The sequence below is a fragment of the Pseudorca crassidens genome, chromosome 3 (assembly GCF_039906515.1).
Source record: "Pseudorca crassidens isolate mPseCra1 chromosome 3, mPseCra1.hap1, whole genome shotgun sequence".
Taxonomy (NCBI): domain Eukaryota; kingdom Metazoa; phylum Chordata; class Mammalia; order Artiodactyla; family Delphinidae; genus Pseudorca; species Pseudorca crassidens.
The window spans coordinates 155,383,342-155,406,651 of NC_090298.1; the positions used below are offsets into that span (position 1 = coordinate 155,383,342).

Sequence of the window (23,310 nt, forward strand, 5' to 3'; positions counted from 1 at the left end):
AAATTGAAATTGTAGCAAGTATCTTTTCTGAACACAATGCTATAAGACTAGATATCAATTACAGAAAAAAAACTGTAAAAAATACAAACACATAGAAGCTAAATAATACACTACTAAACAACCAAAAGATCACTGGAGAAGTCAAAGAGGAAATCAGAAAATACGTAGAAGCAAATGACAATGAAAACACAATGACCCGCAACCTATGTGATGCAGCAAAAGCAGTTCTAAGAGGGAGGTGGATAGCAATGCTAGCCTACCTAAAGAAACAAGAAACATCTCAAATACACAACCGGACCTTACACCTAAAGGAACTACAGAAAGAAGAACAAACAAAACCCAAAGTTCATACAAGGAAAGAAATCATAAAGATCAGAGCAGAAATAAATGAAATAGAAACAAAGAAAACAATAGCAAAGATCAGTAAAACTAAAAGCTGGTTCTTTGAGAAGATAAACAAAATTAATAAACCATTAGCCAGACTCATTAAGAGAAAGAGGGTGAGGACTCAAATCAATAAAATTAGGAACGAAAAAGGAGAAGTAACAACTGGCACTGCAGAAATACAAAGGATCATGAGAGATTACTACAAGCAACTGTATGCCAATAAAATGGACAGCCTGGAAAAAATGGACAAATTCTTAGAAAAGCACAACCTTCCGAGACTAAAGCAGAAGAAATAGAAAATATAAACGGACCAATCACAGGTACTGAAATTAAAACTGTGATTAAAAATCTTCCAACAAACAGAAGCTCAAGAGCCGATGCTTCACAGGAGAATGCTCTCAAACATTTAGAGACGAGCTAACACCTATCCTTCTCAAACTCTTCCAAAATATAGTAGAGAGAGGAACACTCCCAAACTCCTTCTACAAGGCCACCATCACCCTGATACCAAAAAAAGACAAAGATGTCACAAAAAACAAAAACTATAGGCTAATATCACTCATGAACATAGATGCAAAAATCCTCAACAAAATACCAGCAAACAGAATCCAACAGCACATTAAAAGGAGCATACACCATGATCAAGCGGGGTTTATCCAAGGAATGCAAGGATTCTTCAATATATGCAAATCAATCAATGTGATACACCATATTAACAAATTGAAGGCTAAAAACCATATGATAATCTCAATAGATGCAGAAAAAGCTTTTGAAAAAATGGGTGTTGACCCATTTATGATAAAAACCCTCCAGAAAGTAGGCATAGAGGGAACTTACCTCAATATAATAAAGACCGTATATGACAAATCCACAGCCAACATCGTTCTCAATGGTGAAAAACTGAAACCATTTCCACTAAGATCAGGAACAAGACAAGGTTGCCCACACTCACCACTCTTATTCAACATAGTTTTGGAAGTTTTAGCTACAACAATCAGAGAAGAAAAAGAAATAAAAGGAATCCAAATCATAAAAGAAGAAGGAAATCTGTCACTGTTTGCAGATGACATGATACTATATATAGGGAACCCTAGGATGCTACCAGAAAACTACTACAGCTAATCAATGAATATGGTAAAGTAGCAGGATACAAAATTAATGCACAGAAATATCTTGCATTCCTATACACTTACAACGAACAATCAGAAAGAAAAATTAAGGAAACATACCCATTCTCCATTGCAACAAAAAGAATAAAATATCTAGGAATAAACCTACCTAAGGAGACAAAAGAACTGTATGCAGGAAACTATAAGACACTGATGAAAGAAATTAAAGATGATACAAACAGATGGAGAGATATAACATCTTCTTGGATTGGAAGAATCAATATTGTAAAAATGACTGTACTACCCAAAACAATCTACATATTCAACACAATCCCTATGAAACTACCAGTGGCATTTTTCACAGAGCTAGAACAAAAAATTTCGCAATTTGTATAGAAACACAAAAGACCCCCAAATAGCCAAAGCAATCTTGAGAAAGAAAAATGGAGCTGGAGAAATCAGGCTCCCTCACTTCAGACTATACTACAAAGCTACAGTCATCAAGACAGTATGGTTCTAGCACAAAAACAGAAATATAGATCAGTGGAACCAGATAGAAAACCCAGAGGTAAACCCACACACATATGGTCGCCTTATCTTTGATAAAGGAGGCAAGAATATACAATGGAGAAAAGAGAGCCTCTTCAATAAGTGGTCCTGGGAAAACTGGACAGTTACATATAAAAGAATGAAATTAGAACACTCCCTAACACCATACACAAAAATAAACTCAAAATGGATTAAAGGCCTAAATGTAATAGCAGACACTATAAAACTCTTAGAAGATAACATAGGCAGAACACTCTATGACATAAATCACAGCAAGATCCTTTTTGACTCACCTCCTAGAGAAAGGGAAATAAAAACGAAAATAAACAAATCAGACCTAAGGAAACTTAAAAGCTTTTGCACAGCAAAGGGAAGCATAAACAATAGAAAAAGACAGCCTTCCGAATGGGAGAAAATATTTGCAAACGAAGCAACTGACAAAGGATTAATCTCCAAAATTTACAAGTAGTTCATGCAGTTCAATATCAAGAAAACAAACAACCCAATCCAAAAATGGGCAGAAGACCTAAATAGACATTTCTCCAAAGAAGATATACAGATTGCCAACAAATACATCAAAGGATGCTCAACATTACTAACTATTAGAGAAATGCAAATCAAAACTACAGTGAGGTATCACCTCACAGCAGTTAGAATGGCCATCATCAAAAAATCTACGAACAATAAATGCTGGAGAGGGTGTGGAGAAAAGGGAACCCTCTTGTGCTGTTGGTGGGAATGTCAATTGATACAGCCACTATGGAGAACAGTTGGAAGTTCCTTAAAACACTAAAAATAGAACTACCATACGACCCAGCAATCCCACTACTGGGCATATACCCTGAGAAAACCATAGTTCAAAAAGAGTCATGTACCACAATGTTCATTGCCGCTCTATTTACAGTAGCCAAGACATGGAAGCAACCGAAGTGTCCATCAACAGATGAATGGATAAAGAAGATGTGGCACATATATACAATGGAATATTACTCAGCCATAAAAAGAAACGAAATTGAGTTATTTGAAGTGAGGTGGATGGACCTAGAGTCTGTTATACAGAGTGAAGTAAGTCAGAAGGAGGAAAACAAATACCGTTTACTAACACACACACACACACACACACACACACACACACACACACACATATATATATATATGTATATATATGGAATCTAAAAAGGAATAGGACAGGAATAAGGACACAGACATAGACAATGGACTTGAGGACACAGGGATGGAGAAGGGTAAGCTGGGACAAAGTGAGAGAGTGTCATGTGCATATATATACTACCAAATGTAAATTAGATAGCTAGCTGGAAACAGCTGCATAGCATAGGGAGATCAGCTCGGTGCTTTGTTGCCTCCTAGAGGGGTGGGATATGGTGGGTAGGAGGGATACACAAGAGGGAGGGGATATGGGGATATTTGTATATGTGTAGCTGATTCATTTTGTTATACAGCAGAAACTAACACACCATTGCAAAGCACTTATACTCCAATAAAGATGTTAAACAAAAAAATCAGCAATGTCGGGAAGTTTTTTTTCAACACAGGGCCTTTGCTTTAACTTGGTAGCTCCCTTTTATGGAGTGGTTCCAGTAGCACTGCCTTTTTAGTGATTTGGAGCCTGGTGCATGGAAATAACACATCCCAAGACATAAATAATGTTCAGGTTTGCAATTCTTCCACCTTGCAATTCAGCAAATGGCATCTGTTCACTGCACTCAAAGGGAGCAGGGATCTGATGAACCACAGCTAATGGGTAGCATGTTGACAGTTCAGTTCAGCAAGCTTGTACAAGTGCCACCCTTGGTAAAACCTGTATTAAGGTCTTACCTATATTAAGGAGGAGGAGGGCTACAGAGAAGTTATCAGACATGGTTCTTCAGCCTCCAGCGTATTCTAGTGGCTGAGACCAACACATTCACAAATCCTCTATTGCAAAACTAGTCGATGAGCAGGGATTCCAGCACAGTGCTGCGGAAACCTCAGGGTAGGAAAGAAAAGGATCCCCACTGAAGGAAGACGAGATGTGTCTTGGGAAAGGTGAAAGCTGAGATGAGTCCTGAAAGTGTACAGAAATGTGATGTGAGAGGTAAAACTATTTCAAGTATCTTAAATAATTTGAACCAAGGCCTGGAGGTCAAAGGGTTACTAAAGACTGTGGGCAGAAGATAGAAGCTTTAGTAGAGGAAGAAGTATAACAGAAGATGAGGCTGCAAGATAGAGTTTTGAATGCCTGACCAAAGAATTTGCATTTAATTCTCAATCTACTGGGAAGGCCATCAAAAAGTTCTCCATATTTTTTTTTTTTAAGGCATGGAAGTAGCATTATCAACCTGTTTATAAACAAAGTAATAATAGCAGCATGTTTAGTGTAGATTAGAGGAAGGGGGGAAACCTAAAAGGTTGTTGACTAGTCTATTGAGGAAAGTAAATAAAAGATGCAGACATCTGATGCTAGAGTGGAATCTTCTTAGTCCAAATATCATTAAATATTCAAATAAAACTTGAATGAATACAAATTTGCAGGAAAGTTTTAGAGGTAGCCCCATCTCCCTTTTCTCTTCTATTATTGCTTTATTGGTGAGCATAGGTCATAGATTATTAAAGAAAACCAGACCCCTGGATACTGGCAGCATCAGAAACATCTCCTGTTGTTCCTTATAAGAGAGGTAGAACTGGGAGAAGATATTTTAATTTTGGAGGTATAAAACCTTTATTCAGAAGAAACATTCTTCTTCTCTGGGTCAGGATAGATACCAAACATGCCTTTCCTGACTCCCATGGCAAGGCAAATGACTTTTGCTCTGTAAAATCTCCTGATCACTTGCTATCCAGAGGATGGTACATGGACAAACAGCATCCTTCCTACCTGGGAGGTTATTAAAAATACAGAATCTCAGTCTTTACCTACTTAAACAGTGTTTGCATTTTAACAAGGTTTCTGGGTGATTTCTATGCATATTAAATTTGAGAAGCACCAGCCTATTTTTTTTTTTTTCAGCTAAAAGTTCTCCTACTTTTCTATATTACTTCAGGATTTAGGGCTCATGCATATGGGTTGGGTGGAGGAGAGGAATCCTGGTAGCCATAACCCAGTCTAGTTCTCCTTTCAAGACAAAAACATATAGAGTTTAAGGCAGTGCCTGACACAGAAGGGCTTTGTAAAACATAGCTACTGTTATGGTGGCTCTTTTTGCCTATTATTATTTTTTTTCAGTTGGTTTCTCTTACCTGGACAATTATTTTAATTGCTTCAACCTCTCCAATCACAAGAAATCATAAGAAACACTTCACAGAGCTAAACTGGCAGAAAGGGCTACCAGTTCACCCTGCTCCCATACAGAGACAATAAATACTAAGTTTGCATTGAAATCCAAATAAAGAAATGATCTTTAAGGTACAATATCTAACATTGGCTTGATTATGATCAATTTCCTGTTCTCTTACATCATACAATTTGAATTTGAAAACAGTAATAGCACAAAAAGATAGATTATCTTTGATGTGGGACGAATTCTGGGCCATGACTTGATGGTGTCCTCACTAAGATGCCACTAGGTAATCAAGTCTGACCCATCCTAGGCCAATTGTTTGGGGCTGCTTGAGGCCTAGAAATGATTTGACAGCAGAACATTTGTGTCTAGCAGTCCAGCTTAAAGAGCAGAGTGAAGAATAAGACAATCCAGGAGTCAGAGCAATCACTCAGAGTGTCTTTGGAACACTTTCATTGCTGAATTTAAAGAGTCGTGGCTGACAAGTGAGTTTCTCTCTCTCCCTTTTGAAAAATCCCTGTAGCTTTAATTGGCATTGACTGTACTCAGTCTTGCACCTTTGCACTTACATACAGGCCTCTTCATGGAGTGGAGTCCATTCTGATTGTGGAGGCTTCTAATCGTGGTCACTGAGTTAGTCCTGAAAAAAATGTTTGCATTCTTGTTCTTGTAAATGGCAGTACAGTTGACCATTGAACAATGCAGCTGTTAGGGGCCCAACCATCAACACAGTCGAAAATCCCCTTCTAATTTATAGTCAGCTCTCCGTACCCACGTTTTTCTGCATCCACAGTTCCACATCCATGGATTCAACCAACCGTGGATCGTGTAGTACTGTAGTATTTCCTATTGAAAAAAATCCTTGTATAAGTGGGCCCATGCAGTTCAAACCATGTTGTTTAAAGGTCAGTTATACTATGTTACTATTGCTATGTTGATACAATGGGAGACAGAAAATGGATAACTACCAGAGAACATTTAACAGTCCAATTGAGGAGCAAAGTGTAAATAAGTAACAGGAGAATAATAAGTCACTTTAATTTTCCACTAGGAAAAAATATGGTAGCATTGATAATTCAGTTAATTCTTCTAAATGTTCTCATCAGCCTCGCCTGTTTAATATCTTGTTACAGGTTCATATTTTTTGCATAGTAGTATCCTTCTAAAATGTAACGTTTACTTAGTAGATAACAAAACAAACGTAAACTATCAGTAAAGTGAGAAAAAAACTTGTTTAAATGCCATGTTATGTAATAAGGTACATAAGAGTTGTGAGAATCTGTTCAGTTATTATGTAAATGATTTTAAAATGGCATTTTTGCTCCTTAAATCTCATATAGTACAGGTATTTACCAATATCTATCATTTGTGTCTTATACAGATTTATAAATTTACATATTTATCCTTTCTGATCAGGGTTTTGTAACATTTCATGCAGTTTTAATTCCTCCAGGTAAATTCCAATAAATTTGTGTTTTGGTTTATTCATAGGCCAATTGAATTGATGTGGATTATGTTTTTAATGATAACAATACAATATAATTTAATCACTCAGTTTCTGGAATCCCATGAATAAAATATAAAAGATGAATTTATTTTGCAAGACATTAATGAGGAGCTTCAGTGCATCTCCTCCTTCTGATACCTTTTAAAAGATATCTAATTATTTTTTACTCATTATTATTATGACAGATGTAAAGTCAGGTCATATGTATTTGCATATGTTTTATTTTTTAATTACATTGAGAGACCACTAAATATTCCTTGAGAGAAAATTCAAAGAAAAGAAGAAAACTAGGTCTGCTTTCAGCTAATCCTACACAGTATATTGAGCTGGCTTTTGAACTTGACCACCCTGGCACTGTTATGGATTGTTGGTCTTTCATCTACAGAAATTGATGATGCAAGAGCATATACTTGCTTTCCATTTGCAACATTCTATCCTTGGTTAACCCAAAATGAAGTCAAGAAGACTGAGGTTTTTAAAACCAGCAGTAGCCAAGGAGCATATATGATATCCTGCTCCATTGTGTCAGATTCCACAATCATAGGCATCAAAATAACCTTCTAATGTGTTTTTTTTTAAATTGGAGTATAATTGCTTTACAGTGTTGTGTTAGTTTCTGCTGCACAGCGAAGTGAATGAGCCATATGCATACACATATCCCCTCCCTCTTGGAACTCCCTCCCTCACCCCCATCCCACCCAACTAGGCCATCACAGAGCACCCAGCTGACCTCCCTGTACAGCAGGTCCCCACTAGCTATCTATTTAACACACGGTAGTGTATTTATGTCAAACCTAATCTCCCAATTCATCCCACCCTCCCCTTCTGCCCCTCTGTGTCCACACGTCCGTTCTCTACGTCTGCCTTTCTATTCCTGCCCTGCAAACAAGGTTCATCTGTACCATTTTTCTAGATTCCACATATATACATTAACATACTATATCTGTTTTCCCTTTCTGACTTACTTCACTCTGTATGACAGACTCTGGGTCCATCTACATCTCAACAAATGACCCCATTTCATTTTTTTATGGCTGAGTAATATTCCATTATATATATGTACCACATCTTCTTTATCCATTCATCTGTTGATGGACATTTAGGTTGTTTCCATGTCCTGGCTATTGTGAATAGTGCTGCAATGAACATTGGTATACATGTGTCTTTTTGAATTATGGTTTCTCAGGGTATATGCCCAGTAGTGGGATTGCTGAGTCATATGGTAGTTCTATTTTTAGTTTTTTAAGGAACCTCCATACTGTTCTCCATAGTGGCTGTATCAATTTCCATGCACACCAACAGTGCAAGAGGGTTTCCTTTTCTCCACACCCTCTCCACCATTTATTGTTTGCAGATTTTCTGATGATGACCATTCTGACCAGTGTGAGGTGATACCTCATTGTAGTTTTGATTTGCATTTCTCTATTTTTTATTTTATTTATTTTTTAAATTTATTTATTTATTTTTAGCTGTGTTGGTTCTTCATTGCTGTGTGCGGCTTTCTCTAGTAGTGGCAAGTGGGGGCTACTCAGCTACTCTTTGTTGGGGTGCACAGGCTTCTCATTGCAGTGGCTTCTCTTGTTGCAGAGCACAGACTCTAGATGCGTCGGCTTCAGTAGTTGTGGCTCACGGGCTTTAGAGGACAGGCTCCGTAGTTGTGACACATGGGCTTATTTGCTCCATGGCATGTGGAATCTTCCCGGACCAGGGATCAAACCCATGTGCCTAGCATCGGCAGGCAGATTCTTTTTGTTTTGTTTTGTTTGTTTTCTTAATTTTTTTATTGAAGTACAGTTTATTTACAATGTTAGTTTCTGCTGTACAGCAAAGTGATTCAGTTACACACACACACACACACACACACACACACACACACACACACATATATATACCTTCTTTTTTTATATATTCTTTTCCATTACATTTTATCATAGGATTTTTTTAACATTTTTATTGGAATATAATTGCTTTACAATGGTGTGTTAGTTTCTGCTTTAAAACAAAGTAAATCAGCTATACATATACATATATCCCCATATCTCTTCCCTCTTGCATCTCCCTCCCTCCCACCCTCCCTATCCCACCCCTCTAGGTGGTCACAAAGCACCGAGCTGATCTCCCTGTGCTATGCAGCTGCTTTCCACTAGCTATCGGTTTTACACTTGGTAGTCCATATATGTCCATCCCAGTCTCTCACTTTGTCCCAGCTTACCCCTCCCCCTCCCCATGTGGTCAACTCCATTCTCTAGTAGGTCTGCATCTTTATTCCCCTCCTGCCCCTAGGTTCTTCATGACCATTTTTTTTTTTTTTAGATTCCATATATATGTGTTAGCATATGGTATTTGTTTTTCTCTTTCTTACTTACTTCACTCTGTATGAGAGATACTATGGTCCATCCACCTCTCTACAAATAACTCAATTTCGTTTCTTTTTATGGATGAGTAATATTCCATTGTATATATGTGCCACATCTTCTTTATCCATTCATCTGTCAATGGATGCTTAGGTTGCTTCCATGTCCTGGCTATTGTAAGTAGAGCTGCAATGAACATTGTGGTACATGACTCTTTTTGAATTATGGTTTTCTCAGGGTATAGGCCCAGTAGTGGGATTGCTGGGTTGTATGCTAGTTCTATTTTTAGTTTTTTAAGGAACCTCCATACTATTCTCCATAGTGGCTGTATCAATTGACATTCCCACCAACAGTTCAAGAGGGTTCCCTTTTCTCCACACGCTCTCTAGCATTTATTGTTTGTAGAGTTTTTGATGATGGCCGTTCTGACTGGTGTAAGATGATATCTCATTGCAGTTTTGATCTGCATTTCTCTAATGATTAATGATGTTGAGCATTCTTTCATGTGTTTGTTGGCAATCTGTTTATATTCTTTGGAGAAATGTCTGTTTAGGTCTTCTGCCCATTTTTGGATTGGGTTGTTTGTTTTTTTGTTATTGAGCTGCATGAGCTGCTTATAAATTTTGGAAATTAATCCTTTGTCAGTTGCTTTATTTGCAAATATTTTCTCCCATTCTGAGGGTTGTATTTTCGTCTTGTTTATGGTTTCCTTTGCTGTACAAAAGCCTTTAAGCTTCATTAGGTCTCATTTGTTTATTTTTGTTTTTATTTCCATTTCTCTAGGAGGTGGGTCAAAAAGGATCTTGCTGTTATTTATGTCATAGAGTGTTCTGCCTATGTTTTCCTCTAAGAGTTTTATAGTGTCTGGCCTTACATTTAGGTCTTTAATCCATTTTGAGTTTATTTTTGCATATGGTGTTTGGGAGTGTTCTAATTTCATTCTTTTACATGTAGCTGTCCAGTTTTCCCAGCACCACTTATTGAAGAGACTGTCCTTTCTCCATTGTATATTCTTGCCTCCTTTGTCAAAGATAAGGTGACCATATGTGTGTGCGCTTATCTCTGGGCTTTCTATCCTGTTCCATTGATCTATATTTCTCTTTTTGTGCCAGTACCATACTGTCTTGATTACTGTAGCTTTGTAGTTTAGTCTGAAGTCTGGGAGCCTGATTCCTCCAGCTCCATTTTTCTTTCTCAAGACGGCTTTGGCTATTCAGGGTCTTTTGTGTCTCCATACAAATTTTAAGATTTTTTGTTCTAGTTCTGTAAAAAAAAAAAAAATGCCATTGGTAATTTGATAGGGATTGCATTGAATCTGTAGATTGCTTTGGGTAGTAGAGTCATTTTCACAATGTTGATTCTTCCAATCCAAGAACATAGTATATCTCTCCATCTATTTGTATCATCTTTAATTTCTTTCCTCAGTGTTTTATAGTTTTCTGCATACAGGTCTTTTGTCTCCTTAGGTAGGTTTATTCCTAGGTGTTTTATTCTTTTTGTTGCAATGGTAAATAATTCTTATTTAAAGAGAAGGTATTAGCTAACCTTTTTGAGCACTATCTACCAGTTACTTTTTTAAAGTATTTTACAGGGAACAACTTATTTTTCTGGCATAACTGCTCTGTGAAGTAGCTATTACTATTATTACCCTAATTTTCAGATGAGAAAATGGAGGACAGAGAGGCTAGGTAGCTTGCCCAACTAATACATAAGGAAAAATATATAATGAAGGATTTTTGGATTATTCTCAAGGGTTATGTTATCATTGGGTGAATTTTTTTGAATTCACTCAGAAGATACTTATTTAATGCCGACTATGTGCCAGGTACTGTGCTAGGAGCAAGAGACAGAGATATTAACATGATGAATACCTTCACATTGCCAAGCATCTGGATAAACAACCATTGTCCAAATCCACATGTATATTAAATAATTGTTGTATTAATTCAATAATTTATCCCAAGTACCTATTCTCTGCCAGGTGTTGTCTAGCAAGCACTGTGTCAAATATCTGGCTTTTTGACAGAAGTCTGTATTTTATTATAATGTTTCTACCTATTAAATACCCATTAGGCATCTCCTCTACAGCTGTATTGAAATGCCATTGATATTCCCATGCCTCTGCCTACAGAGAGCTTCTGTTACAAGATTTGTAGTGATGAATAAAAGAAGCTAAATACTGAGGAAAGGAAGCTGGAGGACCAGAAACACACCCTTCACTAGTTTATACTTAGTCCTCTATTGGCAGTAGTGAGTTGACTTTTCCCTTGTTCTCTTCTTTCGAAGATGGCTGCATTCTAGAAAACTATTGCCTCCTTGTTTCATAAATACCTTTTTTTGTTTATACACAGATTCAATTTTACAATACATTTCTAAATATCTAGCTTGATTCTAGGAGTAAGTTGACCCTCTTTTTTATTTTAAACTGTTTTATGAATGGTGCGGTTGTCATTGACTCTAAACAATTTCATAACTGAGAGATGTGTACAGATAACCAATGACAAATGCGACTTAATTTGAGTTGAAGTTCTGGACTCTGACAGTTCCCATGGCCACATTAAGAAAGTTGCCATCTTAGGAAAAGAGCAGTTATACTTTGGGACAGACACCTGAGTTCTTAGGTTTAGATAGCGAATATTAATGGAGTAGATTAATAAGGAGTGAGAGCTCTTATCTGAGAATCAGCTTGCTGTGTCATTCACTTAATACCTGGGGTTTCCTTTAAAGCCAAGAGTAATTTACTTTTAAATCTAGTTTTCTATGAAGAAAGACATTCTCTAACAAAACAAAGGCTGTAAGTGAGATCATGCTAATAAAAATGTTGGTGGTCTATAATCTATTTAAACTCCACCATCTTTATTACAATTTATGATGTTTGCAAGTAAATAACCCTTTTGAAAATCATTAGCTATTATCCAAAAGCCTATTGTTAGGGAACTGCAAGTTCAAGTTTTCAAAAACTCTTCCAAAAAATCTCTATATCTATTATCGGATAAAGATGGCTACTCTTTTGAATAAAGAAGACTTCAGATTTCTAGAAAAGTTAAGACAACGCCTGAGCTATGCTATGGTTGATATAGATTCTCAAATTGAGGGTATTGTAGTTCTTTGAAAAATAATTTGCTTCCACTTTTTTGGAGATATGACTTTCTCTCTTTGGAAGAAATGTGGTTTTTTGGAAATCATAAGAGCTAAGAATCAAAGAATTGATGTTCACATCCTCAGTGTTACACTAACTAGTTACATGTCAAAAGACAGAAACTTAAGCAGTTTTCTCATTGGTTTTATTGCTTTTGAAATTGGAGGAGATTCTCTGTGCTGCCTGCCTCCTAGACTCGTAAAGATTCAGCTATCTGGGTGCAAATGTTCTTTGAAGAGATAAATGTGATATACAAATATAACGAATGCTTTTGGGGGGACTTGTGGGGGATGCGTGAGTTTGTAAAATATTGGTATTCACTGGATTTCATTGCATGCTTCCCTGTACAGCATTGTTTGCAATATAATATGTGTTTATTCACTGCAGTTATATGTGTGCTTACTAATTAGAATACGTGTGTTTGTCCCACTCTACCCCATGGATTGAAAGGATCATTATAAAAGAGGTCATGTTTTTATTGTGCAGAGTCCTATCCCCAGCAACTGCACTGACAAGCATAGTAGGTGCTCAATAAGTATTTGTTGGATGAATGGAGCCAGACCCCCTAAATGCACTGTGCATTTGCGGTGTACACTCTGCATTTGTACTTACTGCTTAAAACTGCTGGAAATTATATGTTGTTTTGAATTTTTAGGGCATTTTTGGGGGGGTTTAGATATGCTGCAAAATCAAATTTGGAGATCATGTCTATGAATGTTAAAAAATTAATGACTCACTTCTTCATAATCACTTCTCTTCCGACTTAAAATCCAAATATTTTGTAATTCAGATATTTTGTATTGGCGGGGAAGGGTTTGGTACCATTTAATACTGTACTGATAACTTAAATGATTTTTCTCTTCTTTTGTCTTCTCTTAGAGTACAACCCAGGGTTATGTGATAATGTGATGCTGTTTGAGAGAATGAGGTTCATAATCAGATAAACCTAGGTTCAAGTCCCAACGATACCACTTCCTAGTTACAAGACTTAATATAAGCTGTTAATTTCTCTCAGCCTTTGTTGCCTCATGTGAGCCTAATTATACTTCCCCAATGGGATTATTGTGAGGATTAAAGATAGTAATATACTTAAGGTGCTTGGCGTGATACCTAACACATAATAACCTTTAGCTGTAGCTATTATTGTTTATACAGTTCATTTCCTAAACAGTTATTTTTTTCTATTTTGTTTGTCTTTTTTGTGTGTATCTGTATATGTGTTTGTGTGTTTCCTTTTACAGATGGATATACAACTGATGACATTGAGTTTTACTGGCGTGGGGATGATAATGCAGTAACAGGAGTAACCAAGATTGAACTTCCACAGTTCTCTATTGTAGATTATAAACTTATCACCAAGAAGGTTGTTTTTTCCACAGGTTTGTATCAGGGCAAATAGTTAAGAGAAAAGGGGCTTTATTATATTTTGCCAAAAGGGTTCACTTATATCAGGATCAGGTCCCAGGGAAGGATGGGGACTCTGGAAGACTTAGATCTGCTGAAAATGCTCAGTTCCCCAGCAAGCCCATTTGGAACCCATCCATTTACTTTCAAGAAGGCACCCCCAGCAAAGCAAATGTCTCTCATGTACTATCATAATTCCTTGAAACATACTGAGGACAGCCAGGTCATAGTTCACTCAAGTCTGACCACAGTGAAATTCTCTAAACACAGTAGGGTGGGAGGACTTCACATTTTTCTCAAAGGGTAGGACTTTCTTTACGTAGCCTTACCTACTGTTTTGGAGCTAAAATCTTTTCCAGATGTTGAGATTATCCTGATACATTTACCATTCTTATTCTTCCAGTATTGAGGTCAGACTTGTTTTCATCAGCACAGATTTTTAACAAAAAAGCCCAGGAATGCAGTAATTTGCTCCATACTCATTAAAAGAAAAATAAGTCCACAGGAATATCCCTCTTTATATTTTTCTTATTGAAATGAATTCCCCAAGCACAGAAATAGCTAATACAGTAATTGTAGATTTTGAATTGTCTGCTAAGGACTCAGGCACTTCCTGTCCCTGAAAACTACTTCAAGCAAGAATACAAAATAGCCTCCAGCTTTGCAAAAGAAACAACAGAAACTTTTCTTAGGTTTGAGGTTCTTTGAACCCCCGAGACACTATAGAAATGAGTTTCTACTTAAAATATTTTTACTTTAATATTAATATACTTGCTTCAGTCCAAGAGGGCTAGACAAGGCTTTCAGTTAGTAAGAATATCCCCCCCCTCACACACACACACACACACACACCATTTGTCAATGTGACTCTTTTAGGTTATAAGACTGTGTTCTGTTACATATCTCATTTAAAATGTAATTCCCCAGGTCCACACCATCAAAAGACCCAGCTTCAAGAATCTGATCCTTAGTTATATCTCCCACAAACATTGCTCAGGAAAAGTGACTCTCCACCTTTTGGTGGGTCAGGAATCCTTTTAAAACTTTTATGGAAGCAATGAAATTAGAAAAATTACTGCGTACACATGAAAACCTTCACAAAATTTCAGGGATTTGCTGCACTAACTGCAGCCTTGCCACTGATCTTCGCCTTAAAATGCATCCTGGGGCTTGTGAAGAGATTTCTTTCCCTATAATCAGAGTGTGCAGCCTTATTCTTATATACATAAATGTACAGGATGGACTTGCTGAGAAACAGTTAAAGGGGGAACCAAGGGACTGTCTCAAATTGTCTTGTCATCACAGTTGCAGAGAATGAGAACGTTTGATTCAGTGTAGGAGGCTGAGGAGGGAAGAGCTGGAATTCTTTCAATTACTGATGAGTGTGGAATATATTTAACACTGAGTAAGTCCTGCTAATTAAAAGCCCTGTTTTCTCAGACCACTTTTGCAGAAGAAAATGCCCTTCACCAGGAGCTAAAATTGAGTTTAGGAAAGATATACAAACTGTTTGTGGGCCTTTAAAGAAAGGTATCCTATAAATATTGATTGATAACGATGATGTTTTAAAATTGTCTTTCTAGGTTCCTATCCCAGGTTGTCCCTCAGCTTTAAGCTTAAGAGAAACATTGGTTACTTTATCCTGCAAACATACATGCCATCTATCTTGATCACTATCCTCTCCTGGGTCTCCTTCTGGATTAATTACGATGCTTCAGCTGCAAGAGTGGCATTAGGTAGGCATCAATCTGACTGCTTGTGGAGTGTGCCTGTGTGTGCGCGTGAGTGCACGTGCACTTTCCTTACCCTCGAATTTGCGATGCGTGACGAGACCAGACTGCGCACATTATAAGAATTTGGCTATGAGACGTTGGGTGATCTGATTCAGCGTTAAATCAGTTAAACACAAATTAAAACTCTTTCATGTCAAAATTAGTTAACTATGTAGCTGTCGGTAATGAAATTAGTCCCATCAGCTTGATATTTTTATTGAAGCATAGTTCATGTAATATTGCTAGATAATTGTTGTTTTTATCTGTGTTTCCTTACCTGGGAAGAGCTCTCTTCCATCTTTTTTTTAATTATTATTCTGAACAAGAAACAAAGAAATGAAATGTGCAACTAATCAATGAGCAGAAAATTCTGAAGTCTTAACTAAGATTTTGGGATAGCATGGCAGAGGGCAGGAGACAACAAAGTAAGAATATTGGGAAATCATCCGTGGCATCACTTATCTTATGCATGACGTTTTTCCATCATGACACCAGAGGAAGAGAATAAATTGTATTTCGTGAACATTTTTATGTTGCTAACTCCAGATATAGTAAATTTATGACCTTTTATGCAATCTTTATTATTCTGAGTTCTGACTAATCCCTTTAAATTTTGAGTTAAGTGCTTCACCAGTATATCTCAATTAAATCATTAATTCCTTAGCAAAGTCATTATTCATACAACAAAAATTTTTTGAGCACCTACTATGTGTCAAACATACTGGGCACTGGAGATAAAGCCAGTGTCCTTCTGGAAGTTATGTTCTAGCAATAAAAGGTAAAAAAGTAAATTTATTTTGCATTTAACATGCAAATTATATAATATGGTAAACCTGTAGAGTGGAAATAAGCAAGGTAAGGGGGTGGGTATACTAGGGGTACAGTTTAGAACAATCAGCGTAGACTTCATTGATTGCCAATGGATAAAGACTTGAAGAAGATCGAGTCACATAAATGTCTGGATGAGAATATTCCAGCTTGATGAAGAGGCCCTCAGGTAGAAACATGCCAAGCAAGTGAGCAAGGTGGCCTGTAAGGCAGATGCAGAGTGAGTTCAGGAGTAGAGATAATGTCAGGGAGAGGGGACTAAAAGATGATGAAATGGTCCAGGGGCCATAATAAAAGTTTTGCTTTTATTCTGAGTGAAATTAGAGCAACACTGAGCAAAGAACTGACATGATTTCAGATACAAAGGGATAACTTTGGCTGCTGTGTTGAGATTAGATTGTGGTGGTTCAGGGATGGAAGGAGAATTAATTACCTCCTGGACTGAGTCAAGTCCCTTGTGATATATTCTCTTAAAATACTGTAGACCAACCTTGGAGACCAGCCACAGTTATAATTTATATTTATTTCGTTTGTGATGTTCATTTTCCTCATGGTACTGAAGATACCTTGGAGGAAGGTCCATATCTAATTTTGCTTCCATTATATTTGTAGTGTCTCACACAGCGAATGGTGTCCAGTAAATACCTGCTGAATAGAGTAATGAATGGAATTTGTAAATATCCTGTTATTCCAAAATGAAAATCTGTTATCAATTTGATGCCTATTACAGGAATAATACCTAAGTTATTTACTTTTTGAAAGAAAATTGTCAAATGTCTTTTATGTGAGCAGTTTATTACTAGGTCAGAAACACCTTAACATGAGATTTAGATAAATAGTAAAATTAGTGTTGTCTGTTTTATAATATACATGTAATATTCATGTCATCCAAGATAAGCTCTAGATGAAATAATGAAAAGTAAAATTGGAAAATGTATCAAAATGTCTAACATAGAAAAGATGTGAGAACTATAAAATACCTAGATCTAAAGTATAACCATATTTTTTTGGCCATGCTCAGAATTGGATGCTCAAATTTATTTTTTCTGTATCTGTTTCATGAGCATATAGAAAAGCAAGGCAAAAATTATCTTATTAGAGAGAAAAAATTAAATCAGAAAACATATGTTCTTAAAAAATAGAATTGAAAATTAACTTTTGGTCTGTGTTATCGGGTAGTGTTTAAGGGCACAGGTTTCTGAGTCAGAGACACCCCAGTTCAAATTTTGACTCTGCAACTTCCCATCTGTGTGATCTTGACCTAGGAGCTCTGTTTTCACATCACTCTTTTCCTACAAAGCTGGACCTTTGTAGGAAACTCAGGGCTCTGGACTCCCACTGCTTTTACCCAGCATATCTCTGTCTATCCCTCCAATTACAGCTTTGGGAAAACTACTCCCCACTGTTGGAGATGTTCCCTCAGCTGGACTAGTGGTAATAACCTGACATAGTGTGGCGTTTCCCATAGAGTCTTGTAATACTTCTATATTATTTATCTGTGCATTATGTGCCTACATTCCCAACCCAGAAACACGAAGGCTAGACAGCTGCTTCTCTGTTACTCTCCACCTCTAGTTTCCATATTTTTTGCAATCATTGTTCATATCATCTGTTTAATGCATTCATTGAGTTCAGTACTTTTACAGTGATTTTAATTTATTTTCCCTTCATCACTTACTTATTCTGAAAAACTCTCAGCTGGTATTCTGCTTCCTGTCTTGCATGCTTACCCTCATGATCGTCCTAAACACAGTTTGTCCCTGATACCTCCCTACTGGAAGCTGGTCAGTAGCCTCACATTGCCTTCAATTTTAAGTTCAAGTTCTGCATTAGGCACTGTGTATGTAACTTTCCATTATGCAGCCCTTAATCTCCACTTTGCTCATCATTCTTCCCATCATATCCTATAATGTACCCACATTGAGTTTCTTGAGATTCTTTTGATGGGCTGTGTACTTTCACCCCCACAAAGCACCCCTTTAAAAAAACTCTCTCGGGCTTCCCTGGTGGCACAGTGGTTAAGAATCTGCCTGCCAATGAAGGGGACACGGGTTCGAGCCCTGGTCCAGGAAGATCCCACAAGCCCGTGCACCACAATTACTGATCCTGTGCTCTAGAGCCCGCGAGGCATAACTACTGAAGCCCGTGCGCCTAGAGCCCGTGCTCCGCAACAAGAGAAGCCACCACAATGAGGAGCCCGCACATGGCAACAGAGAAGCACCTGCTCGCCACAATTAGAGAAAGCCCGTGCATAGCAACAAAGACTGAACACAGCAAAAAATAATAAATAAATAAATTTATTTTAAAAATAAATAAATAAATAAACTCTCTCCACCACCAATGCCCTTAGGTCTACTACCACTTTTGACCTCCAGGTTTTGTTTGCCTGGGTAACTCTGACTCATTCTTCAAGACTCAGCTCCGAAGTCTATATTTCCTGATCTCTTCCCTGCCACATCATGGGCTAAACTAGGATCTTCTCCATATTCTCAACTTTCACCTTACACAGATGTCTATCATAGCATTTAATTCACATCTCTAGCCCCCCACTAGATACATAACTATAAATATAAAAATGTAATTAAAGGAAATGCCCCCCAAATGATTAATGTTTGCTATAAATTAATGATTTATACATATTGCCAGGGCCTATCACAGGGCTGCTATATAATAAGTGCCTGGTATATATTTTGCAGTATCTATAAACAAGTAAAAAAATACAGTTAAACTTTCCAGCTATGATGAAAGCAGAAAGGAAATACAAACACTATTACTCTAACTCTCTCATTTTTTACAGGAATTACAACTGTGCTAACAATGACCACTATCAATACCCACCTCCGGGAAACTCTCCCTAAAATCCCTTATGTGAAGGCCATTGACATGTACCTGATGGGGTGCTTTGTCTTTGTTTTCATGGCCCTTCTGGAATATGCTTTGGTCAACTACATCTTTTTTGGGAGGGGACCTCAACGCCAAAAGAAAGCAGCTGAAAAGGCTGCCAGTGCCAACAATGAGAAGATGCGTCTGGATGTCAACAAGGTAAGTTCAAAGGGCAAAGCCCTCCTTGCTTCTTAAACTCATAGAAGAATGCCTGCAATATAAGTTCATGGCCTTGTTAACAAATGAGAAAACCAAAGCCCAGGGAAGAGATAATTAGTGATGGAGGCACAATTAGGGCCCAAATTTATGGTACAACATTTACATGCCCTTTACCTTAACACTAGGGTGGCCCAAACCATAGTCATCTGAGAACCACCTTTGTGACTTATTCCATATATGAGTATAATATGTACTATTATTTACTTTATGTTTATTTAAATTTACTCACTTTATTTAAATTTATTTTAAAAAAGGAAATTTCATATCACTTAAATCAGTATTACTTGCTGGAAGATAATCTTAAGTATAAATAAAAATGGAACTGTGTTATTAAATTCTAGGTTATACTAGATAAAGGCTCTAGGCCTGAGCTCTGCATTCTCATTGATTTAAAAAGGAAATAAGCATGTACAGACATGTGCTAAAGACCCACCAGCAACAAACTGAGACTGTGTTCTTGAAGTCATCAGATGGATAGAAAAAGAAGTGGAAGGGAAAAAAAGAATAACTTACTTTTTAAGTGACAGATAATTACTTAATGCCTTGCACATGTACTACTTAAAATCCTTGAAGCATTTGAGTACAGGAGGCTACCATGTTGCTTAAGTCAGGCATAGCCAAAGAAAAATTCCTACACAGTTGTAAATCTAATTTATTCTTGAAAGCAATGGTTCTCAACTTTGGGTGCTCAATTAAATGACTAGGAAAGCATTAAAAAATACTGAAGCCTGGGTTTCATCCCCAGAAATTCTGATTTGATTGTTCCTGGGATATGCCTGGGCATCATAATTTTTTTTAATTCTCCAAATATTATTCTTATTTGCATTCAAGATTTAGAATCTCAATTTTGAGGCTTTCGACAATAGTTCCAATAGATCTAGCCATCTTTACTCCCAAAATGTGACTTCACCTGGCTTCCTTTTATATAACTTTCGGCACTGAACAGAATATTTACATATGCATTTTCCCATAGTGCAAATTTAGGCGCTTCAAAATAGACAAAAAAAACAAGGACTTATTTTAATATCTGCCATAAATAGCGTTTATAAAGTAGTGCATGATGTTGGATTTGGTAAATAGTTCATAGTGATGGAACTAAGAAAATAGTAATACTTTTAAGCTATCTGGGATTGTTAACCATCCAATAATTATTGCATTTACATTTTAATATTTCTAACTTCAATTTAATTCCAAGGGTGGCACACCATAAATAATCCCTGCCATTGAGTTTTATTTGGCGCAAACCCAATGAAAGCTTCTGACTCACTGGTATTTTCCATATATCCATAGGTCTGATATTCGATTTTGGACTATTCTCTAATCAAAAGCACTCCTTCCCAGGAGATGATATTCATAATGATGCAAATTTTAAGTATGGCCCTTATAAGCCAGTGAACCACAGGGTCTAGGAAGTTGTCAATCTCTTTTCAGTGCTCCGGGTTTCATTTATTGGAATCTGTTAATAGATTCCAAGGTAGCATTATGACTCTCTCGGGCTGTCAAATAGAGAATGCTTTTTAAACCCATTTTACAATTTTCCTGATAGAGTACCTTTAGTAAAGAAAATGAACAAATAAAACAATCTCCTAGGACAGCAGTTTGAAATGAGTCTCAATAAATTGCCTAAAGCAAAGCTGGCTTAACATCTGATCTCTCTTCACTTTCACCTACCCTATTTTTTCATACCAATTTGCATTTACATAATAAATTTAAGTACCAGAGAGTGGCAGTTTTGTAGCAGACTGAACCTGGAGAGCTTCAGGTAGTTTTAAACTCAATGTACTGAGATGGAGGTAGGGAATGGTTCACTGGGCAGGTACCCCATAGTGATGCAAAACCCATCCATCCTCTTGGCTGAAGTTGGATCCACAATTCAGAGCATAGAATGAGAGAATAAAAAAGATACCAGAATTCTTCTAGTACAGTGGTTCTCAAATCTCAGGCCATTTTGCCACCACGCCCCCCCACCCCCGTCAGAGGATCATTGACAATGTCTGTAGATGTTTTGGATTATCAAAACCAGGAGGAGGGGATTGCCACTGGTATCTAGTGGGTAGAGGCCAGCCGTGCTGCTAAACATCCTACAGTGCATTGGACGGCCTCCCCATAACAATTATCCAGCCCAAAACGTCAGTACTGCTGAGGTTAAAAAACTCTATGCTAGTCCAATCCTCCGGCTTCAAACTTGAGAAAAATGTAAGATACGTGTCCTATTCTTAAAACTCTTTAGCACAAGTGGAGTCTCTTCTTTCTTTGATCAGTGTGCAATAACATCATGGTATCAGGAGTTATCATTTAGCACAGTAATTCTGAACAGATATTTTAGAGTCAGTCAGGTTTGATATTTACCCTCTAGTAGTTGTGTGATAATAGGGGGGAAAAAAGTCTCTCTGACCCTTTAGTTTCCTCATCTGTAAAATGGAGTTAATTCCTCTCATAAGTTATGAAGTTATGATAAAATGTAGAAAATAGCATAGTCCCCAGTATATGATAAGCACTAGGTAAGTGATAAACATTAACAAAATATTATAAACGATAAACATTATTACTTTTCAAAATAAAATTTACAGTCTCCAGACCTATTGGCGATACTTGCTTGTGCGTTCTGCATGCTCTAGTATGTAGGATGCAGTCCTATCCCTAAAAAAGTATTACCTACAGAGGAATGTTTCACTTTGGAAGTTTTAAAGTCAAAGCAACGAAATCATTTTTCAACAGGTATTCGCTGTAAAATCGATAGCAAGCCAACTATAAACTTTATCAATTATTTCTTAGGCCAGAATACTTAGAGCCATGTTGATTAGATTTTTTAAAGGTAGCCATCTAACATTCCAGGCTCCCTTTTTTTTTTTTTTTTTAACACAGCATGAAGGGTTAGAGGAGACCCACAGAGGGCTCTGATTGCACAATGCTTTCTTTTGTGTCGGCATCATGAATAATGTCACTCTATTTCTTATCAAGAATGTTCCTTCTTTTTAACTGTAATTTTACAGTTTCTTTTTTTTTTTAAAGATCAGGCACATATAATCAACTAAGTATTGTTGGATGCTCTGGAGCAATCAGTCACTAGGAGAGGGATTGACTTTTTCTGGTTCCATTGATGGTTTCCTAGAGACAGAAGCAGCATGTCATATGGTCTAAAGTGATTTTTAAACTCTTCTCTGTCCTGAGGGCAGGAGGGATGAAAATGGGAAGCCTAGCCAGGTGGGAGCCCACTGTCACTCAAAGGCATGCTTCCACATTTTTCTAATCTCTTCCCTGTATGAAGTTTCCTGTAAATTCTTATTTTAACAAGAGTTATCTGCAGCTCTTAAAACAATTTTTAGTCTGGTGTTTAACTGATGGAAAAACTAAGGCTCTGAAAGAAAGTTAACTATCCAAGGTTGCATAGCAAAGTTAACAAGATTTCTGAGATGATCTAGGTTTTCTAGTCGTTATCCAGTGTACATTCCTCTGTGCAAGCAAGTGAAAAAATAATATAAAATTTAAAAGCTGATTCCAGATTAGTCTATATATTCAGTTCACATCACCTAAAAAAACCCGTCTGTCTACAGGAGTCCGTAGCTGACAAGCCTTGTTACTTTCACAGTTGTCTCCATGCGACAAATTAAGTTGTTAACTACTAAGATTTTTAAAAATAAACCTCAAAACAGTAAGAGTTCTACTGAATATTTTTCTTCAGTGTTTTCAGGAGTAGCTAAAAAACTACAGTCTCTTTTTCTAGTGTTAGGAAAGCTCTCCTGTTATACCTTGCATTCTTCTATTGTGTGTGTGTGTGTGTGTGTGTGTGTGTGTGTGTGTGTTTCCTTATAGGATTTTCTCTTGATCAATTTTCCCACTTTTCTTGTTCATGCCTTCAAGTTTTCAGCTCTCCCTTTTTT

General features: G+C 37.0%; 1 protein-coding gene across 6 annotated transcripts in view; it reads left to right on the plus strand.

Annotated features, from left to right (window-relative positions):
- GABRB2 (gamma-aminobutyric acid type A receptor subunit beta2) overlaps positions 1-23,310 on the plus strand; it is a 389,457-nt gene that overhangs the window by 224,601 nt on the left and 141,546 nt on the right. For all 6 annotated transcript variants that reach the window (XM_067732940.1, XM_067732938.1, XM_067732939.1 and 3 more), the window contains exons 7-9: positions 13,565-13,702; positions 15,311-15,463; positions 19,125-19,369. In XM_067732940.1, the coding sequence (XP_067589041.1) occupies positions 13,565-13,702; positions 15,311-15,463; positions 19,125-19,369 (536 nt within the window). The remainder of the gene's footprint in view (positions 1-13,564; positions 13,703-15,310; positions 15,464-19,124; positions 19,370-23,310) is intronic.